General features: G+C 50.5%; 1 protein-coding gene across 1 annotated transcript in view; it reads right to left on the reverse strand.

Moving 5' to 3' along the window:
* LOC107298381 (filamin-C) overlaps positions 1–9,746 on the reverse strand; it is a gene marked incomplete at its 5' end in the record, with an annotated part of 60,535 nt that overhangs the window by 18,125 nt on the left and 32,664 nt on the right. Inside the window, 7 exons of the mRNA XM_015827756.1 lie at positions 844–1,042; positions 1,244–1,417; positions 2,247–2,375; positions 3,334–3,474; positions 5,537–5,636; positions 8,426–8,524; positions 9,538–9,746. Of these exons, the coding sequence (XP_015683242.1) occupies positions 844–1,042; positions 1,244–1,417; positions 2,247–2,375; positions 3,334–3,474; positions 5,537–5,636; positions 8,426–8,524; positions 9,538–9,746 (1,051 nt within the window). The remainder of the gene's footprint in view (positions 1–843; positions 1,043–1,243; positions 1,418–2,246; positions 2,376–3,333; positions 3,475–5,536; positions 5,637–8,425; positions 8,525–9,537) is intronic.

Consider the following 9,746-nt stretch of genomic DNA (forward strand, 5'->3'; position numbering starts at 1 on the left):
AGGCCCAGAGGTTGACACCCAGGTTAACACTTGACCAACAATCAAGCAGTCAGCAATACCCCAATCAAGGAACTACCAACTCAGTCAAACCATCAAACAGTAAACAATCAGCCCAATCAAAGAACTATCAAGACCACTCCCACCGACACCGTCAGGGCAAGCCACTAGTACATAAACAGAGAGCAAACCCCACTCCCTTCTAGCCTTGATGGTGTTCCATAGTTGGGTCATGAAACGTCTGCAAGAAAATAGCCAAGCTCAGAGAGTACCAAGGACCCCACAGTCGTCTTCTTCTTCCTCCTCCTCCTCCTCCTCCTCCTCCTCCTCCTCCTCCACACTCCCTTCTAACTTTGATGATGTTACCTAGTTGGATAATGAATTGTCTACAAGAAAACAGCCAAGCTCAGAGAGCACCAAGGACCCCACAGTCTTTATATTCTCCTCCTCCTCCTCCTCCTCCTCCTCCTCCTCCTCCTCCTCCTCCTCCTCCTCCTTTCCACAAACCCTGCTCACTCCCTTCTAGCACTGACACTATTAATTATTTTGGTAATTAAATGTCTGCAAGAAAACTACCCAGTTCGGAGAGCATTGCAGTTCAACCCTTATTCTCCTCTATCAGTACTCTCTTTATACCAGTAGGTACACCAGATCGGACTGCAAAACTCCAAACGTCCACTAGGAGCAGCAAAGAGCTAGACCTTGTACCTTTTTCCGTCTCTCTCTCTCTCTCTCTGCTGCTCTTCCCGCTGTCCTCCCAATTTCCGCAATTTATAAACCTTCGGTCCTTTGCAGCTTTGGCGGCTATCCGCCAGCGCACGGCTGTGTGTGCCCCTTCTGAAGTACACAACGAGGCTTGCGGAAGCCGTAAAGGATGGCTCACCGATGTGGCGGTTGGGCAGGCGCTTGAGCAAGCAGGGCTCTTCGTTCCCAGAGGGGGCCCGGATGCTGGCCGTCAGGAGACTCAGGTCACTTTCGGTGATCTTCAGGGACACGTCGGTGGAGGTGCCCACGTTCAGCTGGGAGGTGCGCATGGAATCGTCCCCTGGGCCCAGAAGAACGGCGAGAGAGAAGCAGTCAGGGGAAGGTTCAAGACTTTTTAAAAATATTTGAAGGACTGTCTTTTCCCAGTCAGAATCACAGCGTTGAACGGGACCTTAGAGGTCTTCTAGTCCAACCCACTGCTCAGGCAAAATAATAAAATAATAGAAATGAAATGAAGGGGGAGAGAGAGCAGAAGGGCTACCTGTGATCTTCGCCATGAAGGGGCTACCAGGAATGTGCTTGTCGTCGAAGCGGACAATAATGTTGTAGTCGCCGGGAGCCGTGGGCAAGTAGGAAACCGTGCAGGTACCGTCTTTGTTGTCCTTGCAGGTGATCTCGGCCTTGGACGGGCCCTCCACGGCCAGGGACAGGCCACCTGTGGGAGGGGGAGAGGCTGGTTAGCTTCAAGGGGGAAGGTTAAGCCTTGGGGCGAGAGCAAAGTTGCTCCTTGTCCGCTTTCTGGCTGTTGGAGTGTAACTGTCGCTGTTGGAGGAGGAGTCAAGTGGGGTCTTAGTCTGGAATCATTACATGAGCACAAAAGGGCAAGATCTGGGTGCAATGAATGCCTCTGAGCCAGATCTTAGCTTTCCCGGGCGAATCTGCCAATCCGGGAAGATTCCTGTACAATAGGCAGAGAGCAATGAAGTACAGGCAGTCTTTGAACTTACGACCACAAACGGAGCCCAAACTTTCTGTCGCTAAGCGAGACAATTATCGAGCTTTGCCCTGTTCGATGCCCTGTCTTGCCACGGTGGTGCAGTACATCCCCGCAGTTGTTAAGCCAGCAACCCTGTCCTTAAGTGAATTTGGCTACCCCGTTGACCTTGTTTTGTCAGACGTTCGCACCCTGCAACCGTCATAAGTATGAAGCAGTTGCCAAGCCTCTGGATTTGGAACACGTGAGCGTGGAGATGCCGCAAGGGCCGTAAGGGTGACAAACGGCCCTAAGTCACTTTTTTCGGGGCTGTCGTAACTTCGAAACAGTTGTTAAGTCTAGCACTGCCTGTGTTCGGTTTGAACTCTACACAGGTGGGTTTTCTGGTTTTTCTCGTGATTTTAAACGTGTGGATTACGTCCTCCCTCTTGTGAAATATTTCAGATTAAAGATTAATTGTCTTTTCCTGGAGGGAAAGAGAACAGGACCCCGCTTAAGCAGACCGACGACTCCGTGACCAGGTTTTTCAAACGTGGCACAAGGGACTCACCTTCGCCGGCATCCTTGGTGACGATGGTGAAGGTTGCCGGCTTGTTGACCATGCCGTGGCTCAGCCCGGGTCCGTAGGCGCTCACGTGGCGGGCGTTGATAGCGTCCACGTAAAACTGGATTGGGCTCCCTGGTTGGGAAAAAAAAAGCCACAGACTCAGGGGCACACCCCATCATCCTGGGCAGCCTGCAGCTTTCAAAGAGGGAGTGACGAGAAACTCCGGACAAATAAGCTAACCCTTCTGAAAATCCTAGGGTTGGAAGAGTGCTTAGAGGTCATCTACTCTAGCCCAGTGATCGGGGTAATATCTGATGGCGCAGCTCCAGCCAATGGGCATCCCCATTTCTACATTTCCAGCCAGATCTGTTTCGTTTAACCATATAGTTTAGTAAAGTGGGTTTAGCATAACGCGCACCCTCGTTCTTCCGGCTGGCGTTCCTCGATGGTGGTCCACTTTAAGATGGGTGGACTTCAACTCCCAGAATTCCCCAGCCAGCTCAACCACTTCAAAATGGGTAGACGTCAAGTCCCATGCTAGCTGGGGGATTCTGGAAGTTGAAGTCCATCCCTCTTTAAAGTCAGCGTTGAGAAACATTGATCTAGACCAGGGCTAGGCAACCTTGGCTCTTTTATGACTCGTGGACTTCAACTCCCAGAATTCCTGAGCCAGCTGTGCTGGCTCAGGAATTCTGGGAGTTGAAGTCCACGAGTCATAAAAGAGCCAAGGTTGCCTACCCCTGATCTAGACCTAAATCCTAAACTCCAGCTCAGTTTTCAGGGCCTGTAAAGCATTTTGATGGGTGGACGAAACCGCTGGTTTTATACCACCTGCTTACTTAACCCAGGGCAATCCCAAACCTAGTCCTGCATTCACACAACACGCTAGCACGGGACGGGTTGGGCTCTTGAGAGACTCGGATGGCAAACGGGAGCCCAGTCTGGTTGGTTTGTTGGCTGTGCGCAGGGGATGAAGTGGGAAAACAGGTGAATTCAGAACCTGGCTCAAGCTAGTTGTGTGAACGCAGACACTTGCCCTCCCTAGGAATTAATCTGGACCCTGCTTGCTCTGACTTTCTCTGGGGCCCACCTGGAATGTGGTTTCCGTCGTATTTGATGTCCATCTCGTGCAAGCCCTTTTCTGTCGGGGCGTACTTCACGGTCACCGTCCCGTCCTTGTTGTCCGTGATGTGGGGACGCGCTGTCTTGCCTGAAGGCATCCGGACCTCCCCTGTAGAGCAGGAAGAAAACAGGCTGGTGAGACCCCCAAACCATGGAGATTTCCACCCCTAAGAATGGGACTAGCCAGGTGTGGGAAACTTCCCAAACTACAACTCCCAGCAGCCCAGCGTGACCAGCAGTGGGGGATGCTGGGAGTTGTAGTTCGGTAATATTTCCCACTTGTGGGCTGAGAATGGGATTAGCCAGGAGTGGATAATCTTCCAAACTACAATTCCCAGCAGCCCAGGCTGGCCAGCAGTGAGGGATGCTGGGAGTTGTAGTTCAGTAACATTTCCCACTTGTGGGCTGGGAATGGGAGTAGCCAGGTGTGGAAAACCTCCTCACACTACAACTCCCAGCATCCCAGTCTGGACAACTGTGAGGGATGCTGGGAGTTGTAGTTCAGTAACACTTCCCATTTATGGGCTGAGAATGGGACTAGCCAGGTGTGGGAAACCTCCTCAAACTACAACTCCCAGCCGCCCAGCCTGACCAGCAGTGAGGGATGCTGGGAGTTGTAGTTCCGTAACATTTCCCATTTATGGGCTGGGAATGGGATTAGCCAGGAGTGGGAAACCTCCCCAAACTACAACTCCCAGCCGCCCAGCCTGGCCATCAGTGAGGGATGCTGGGAGTTGTAGTTCAATAACATTTCCCATTTATTTATTTATTTATTTATTTTATTTTATTTTTTGGATTTATATCCCGCCCTTCTCCCGTAGGACTCAGGGTGGCTGACAATCTATTTAAAATACATACAAAACAATACAAATTTAAAATTAATTAAAAGGAATATTTAAATATTTGTCAAATTTTAAAATATAATTAAAACCCCCCTAAAAATTACCCTAGGCCAGTCCTGCAAGCTGGAATAACCAAGCTGGAATAACCAAGCTGGAATAACCAAGTCTTATGGGCTGGGAATGGGAGTAGCCAGGCATGAGAAACCTCCTCACACTACAACTCCCAGCATCCCAGTCTGGCCAGCAGTGAGGGATGCTGGGAGTTGTAGTTCAGTAACACTTCCCACTCCTGGGCTGCCTCCAACCTATCTAGAGTCAAAGCAGGGCCGAGGTACAGCAATTGGGAGCTGCAGGTAAGGGGGAGGAGCTAGAGGTGGGTGGGGCTAGAGGTGGGTGGAGCTGACAAGATTTACCTTGCTGTCTGCTTCTGGCTGCCCCTCTTTCTCTTGCCCCCCACCCCAGCCCTAGAGAGATCTGGGGAGGGCTCTATTTCCCAGAGATTAGAAAAAAAACAACAGTGCCTCAAGAAGTTATATTCCAAATGCGTCGTGGGAAAGAACGGAACAGCGGAATGCAAGTTTCCAACAATGGCATATTGTGTAGTCCTGGAATGTGGTTGTGGAGGAGCGGGGGGGGGGGAACCTCAAGAACTCCACCCCAAGAATGCAAAGGTAGACTGCCTCTGGGTTTGGAGGCTCTACTGAGCTCCACCACGGATGGAGACTTCCACCCTCCTTGTTCTCCGTCTCCGTTTACCCTTCTAAGGGTGGGTCACCCAGATCGGATCCCTTTCTTCTCTCGTTTTCTCTCGGGATTATTATTTAAATTTGTTTAATTGAATTATTTATTTGGTGATTTAATTTATTTATTTATTCATTTAAAAAAAAAAAACCCAACAGTCCATCTCCCTGTTGGAAAAGGGGTCTGGGTGGTAGTACAAATAAAACGTGAAAACCTTAAAAAAAAAAAAAAAAGCAATCTATAAAATTATTTAGAAAAGCAAGGACGATTTTTTTTAAAAAAAAATCAGTATTGAAGTGAATTAAAAATCAGGGCTCGCCGGTTCCACTGAAACCTTGGCAGGAGGGGGCAAAACACCCCCAAAATGTTCCCCTTTTAAAGGGGGGTTGCTCAGCTCCCCCCCCCCCAGTAAAACAGGTGACCAGAAAGGACTCACGAAAGAAACGGTTGTAAGTTAAGGACTCCCTGTAGTGTAGAAGCTCCAAAGTGACCCCTGGATGATCTGGCTTGCCGCCCCCCCCAACACCAGTCCGTGCTTCCATGCCGTGAACCCCCCCCCCTTGCACCCCAATCCCCAGACAGACAGACCTGTGATCTCCCCCTTCTGCACGGCGAAGGGGATGACCAGGTTGAAGGGCCGCAGCATAGCATCCACGTTCTCCGGAGGTACAACGGGCTCATCCGTGGCCTGGCGTGGAGGGGAAGAGAGGAAATGGGGGGGGGAGTAGAGAGAGAGAGAGACTAAGTCCAGGTAGAGACGGGGGGCCGAGAGAGAGAGAAAGAGCACCCCGAGGCGAAACAAACTGAAAAGAAAGATTCGGAAGCCGAAGCAGACCTGGGGTGTAGCGGCTGCAAGAAACAGGGCTGTAAGAAAGAGACCAAAGACCCCCCCCCAAAAAAAAACAAAGAGAAGGGTCCGGGATCTCCTGAAGGAGGTTTGGGAGGGCAGCCAGGAATGGCCAAGAAGAGATTCAGGACTGTCCATTGGTTGCACCTGCCTTGCCCAAACAGCTGGATTGCGACAACTTGCCTTCAGCTAGAGGCCGTGCACGTAGTTCTCGACTTACGAACGCAGCTGAGCCCAGCGACATGGTTGTTAAAGTGCGGTTTGACCCCTTTTACGACCTTCCTTGCCACTGTGGTTAAGTCAGGGATCTTGAAACTTGGCCCTTTGATGACTTGTGGACTTCAGCTCCCAGAATTCCTCAGCCAGGCACGCGTGCCTGGCTGAGGAATTCTGGGAGTTGAAGTCCACAAGTCATCAAAGGGCCAAGTTGGAAGACCCCTGTCTTAAATCTAAGAAACAAAATGGAGGCTGGCTGAGGAATTCTGGGAGTTGAAGTCCACAAGTCATCAAAGGGCCAAGTTGGAAGACCCCAGTCTTAAATCTAACAAACAAAATGCAGGCTGGCTGAGGAATTCTGGGAGTTGAAGTCCACAAGTCCTCAAAGGGCCAAGTTCGAAGACCCCTGTTTTAAATCTAAGAAACAAAATGGAGGCTGGCTGAGGAATTCTGGGAGTTGAAGTCCACAAGTCTTCAAAGGGCCCTGAGTTTGAAGACCCCTGTCTTAAATCTAACAAACAAAATGGAGGCTGGCTGAGGAATTCTGGGAGTTGAGGTCCACAGTCATCAAAGGGCCAAGTTTGAAGACCCCTGTCTTAAATCTGACAAACAAAATGGAGGCTAGCAGAGGTATTCTGGGAGTTGAGGTCCACAGTCATCAAAGGGCCAAGTTTGAAGACCCCTGTCTTACATCTAACAAACAAAATGGAGGCTGGCTGAGGTATTCTGGGAGTTGAGGTCCACAGTCATCAAAGGGCCAAGTTTGAAGACCCCTGTCTTACATCTAACAAACAAAATGGAGGCTGGCTGAGGTATTCTGGGAGTTTAGGTCCACAGTCATCAAAGGGCCAAGTTTGAAGACCCCTGGGTTAAGTGAATCGGGCTTCGCCCATTGTCTTTGCTGGTCAGATGATCGCAAAAGGGGATCACAGGACCCCGAGACACTGCGACCGTCATAAATACGAGTCAGTTGCCAAGTGTCTGAACATTAGTCACATGACCAGGGGGAGGCTGCAACGGTTGTGTGAAAAACCGTCCTAGGTCAGTTTTTTTCAACACCGTTGTAACTTTGAATGGTCACTAAATAAGCTTGTAAGTTGAGGACTAGCTGTATGTTCAGTTTGCACCACCCATTGAGCCACAAATTATTCACTTTTCAGCCCAGGATGATGCTAATAGAACAACAGAGTCAGAAGGGACCTTCGAGGTCTTCTAGTCCAACCCCCTTGATCAAGCAGGATACCCTATACCAGAGGTAGGCAACCTCGGCTCTTTTATGACTGGTGGACTTCAACTCCCAGAATTCCTGAGCCAGCATGGCTCAGCTTGGAAACCTCTCCCTTTCCCCTCAGCGTGGCTGGCTCAGGAATTCTGGGAGTTGAAGTCCACAAGTCATAAAAGAGTCAAGGTTGCCTACCCCTGGCCTATACCATTTCAGATAAGTGGCTGTCCAGTCTCTTCTTGTGGAGCACCCACAATTTCTGGTGGCAGGTTGTTCCACTGGTTAATTGTCCTCACTATCAAGAAATTTCTCCTCAATTCTAGGTTGCTTCTGTCCTTGATGACTTTCCATCCGTTGCTTCTTGTCCTGCTTTCGGGGGCTTTGGAGAAGAGGTGGACCCCCTCTTCTTTGGGGCAGCCCCTCAGAGAAGAGCAACAAAGATGATCAGGGGACTGGAGGCTAAAACATACAAGGAACGGTTGCTGGAATTGGGAATGTCCAGTTTAAGGAAGAGAAGAACGAGGGAGGACAGGATAGCAGTCTTCCAGTATCTCAGGGGCTGCCCCAAAGAAGAGGGAGTCAAGCTGTTCTCCAAAGCGCCCGAAGGCAGGACAAGAAGCAACGGATGGAAATTAACCAAGGAGAGAAGCAACCTAGAACTAAGGAGAAACTTCCTGACAGTGAGGACAATTAACCAGTGGAACCACCTGCCTCCAGAAGCGGTGAATGCTCCAACACTGGAAGTTTTTAAGAAGAAACTGGACAGCCATTTGTCTGAAATGGTATAGGGTTTCCTGCCTGAGCAGGAGGTTGGACTAGATGACCTCCGAGGTCCCTTCCAACTTTATCATTATTACTTATATTACTTATCATGTTATCAGGATTCTGGGAAGGAGGGAAGGGGACGGACTGAGAAATGCCAAGATTGGAATTTAACCCTGACGAGGGCTATCTGCAGGGTGTGTCCAAAAAAGTCAAGATGGCGGCCGAGAGAGTGCAACTGAAGCTCTGTGTGTTGCCCATTAAAGTTGGCCGAGCTTCAACTGCACATCCTGGTCACCGTCTTGATTTCTTCCACCATGTCCTGAGGACCCCCCCTGGCGTTGGACTTGAGGCAAGGCCCTCCTTTCCAAGACAGAAAGAGAGAGACAGTGAGAGGAGACAGAGGCAAGCAAGGAGACAGTCCTGGTACCCAACGTGGAGGGAAGCCACCAGAGTGGTGCACCGGGAAGGGCTGGTGAAGCTGGCTGGATTCGCAGGGCTCCTCAACCTGAGGAATGGAGTCACAGGCCTGGCGGGAAGCAAGGGAGAGATCAGGGGGTGGTCCTGCGGGCAGGTTGAGAACCCCACAATCTCGCGCATCAGATGGTGGCTGGGATGGAGCCCGAACAGTTGTGGGGTGGCCGTCAAACACAACCAGAGGAGTTCTTGGTGCCTTCTGAGCTTGGTTGTTTTCACGCAGATATTTCATTACTCAAACTAGGTAACGTCACTGATGCTCAGAAGCCTTCTTAGATCTCCCTCCTAGGACTGATGATGTTACCTAGTTGGGTCATGAAAGGTCTGCAGGAAAACAACTAAGCTTAGAGAGTACCAAGGACCCCGTAATTGTCATCCTCCTCTTCCATCACCATCTCCTCCTCCTCCTCCTTTTCCTCTTCCTCCGCCTGCTCCTCCTCCTCCTTCTCCTTCACTCCACAAAACCCACTCCTTTCTAGCACTGATGATGCACCAGCCAAGGTCTGCAGGAAAACAACTAAGCTTAAAGAGCACCAAGGACCCCATAATTGTCCTCCTCCTCCTCCACCACCATCTCCTCCTCCTCCTCCTCCTCCTCCTCCTCCTCCTCCTCCTTCACCATCTCCTCCTCCTCCTCCTCCCCCACTCCACAAAACCCACTCCATTCTAGCACTGATGATGTTACCTAGTTGCACCAACAAAGGTCTGTAGGAAAACAACTAAGCACCAAGGGCCCCATAATTATCCTCCACCACCACCACCTCCTCCTCCTCCTTCAACAACTAAGCTTGGAGAGTACCAAGGACCCCACAGTCTTCCTCCTTCTCCTTTCCCACTCCATGAAACCCACTATCTTCCAGCACTGATGATGTTCCCTAGTTGGGTCACGAAACCTCTGCAAGAAAAGTCACCAAGCTCAGAGAGCACCAAGGACCCCACAGTTCAACCCTCAGCTATAACTGTCCTCTGCTATTGATACTTTTGTCATTAGAAAATGGTGCCTTCTCTGTGTCCCTCTACCACCCCCACCGATGGTGGTTTTGTCTGGACACGTCCTCTACTCACCACCACATGAAAGGGGCTGTTGGGGATCTGCTCGCCCCCAAAACGGATGGTGATGACGTATTTGCCAGGCTCAGGAGCTGTGTAATAGATGTCAAAGGTCCCATCGTGGTTCTCCACCACGTCGACGTCCAGCTCGGCCCCATCAGGCGTGGAGACCTTACAGGTCACTTTGCCCTTCCCAGCTGCCTTGGCATCCACCGTGATCACCG

The sequence above is a fragment of the Protobothrops mucrosquamatus genome, unplaced genomic scaffold, assembly GCF_001527695.2.
Source record: "Protobothrops mucrosquamatus isolate PMUCROS unplaced genomic scaffold, P.Mucros_1.0 scaffold3931, whole genome shotgun sequence".
Lineage (NCBI taxonomy): Eukaryota > Metazoa > Chordata > Lepidosauria > Squamata > Viperidae > Protobothrops > Protobothrops mucrosquamatus.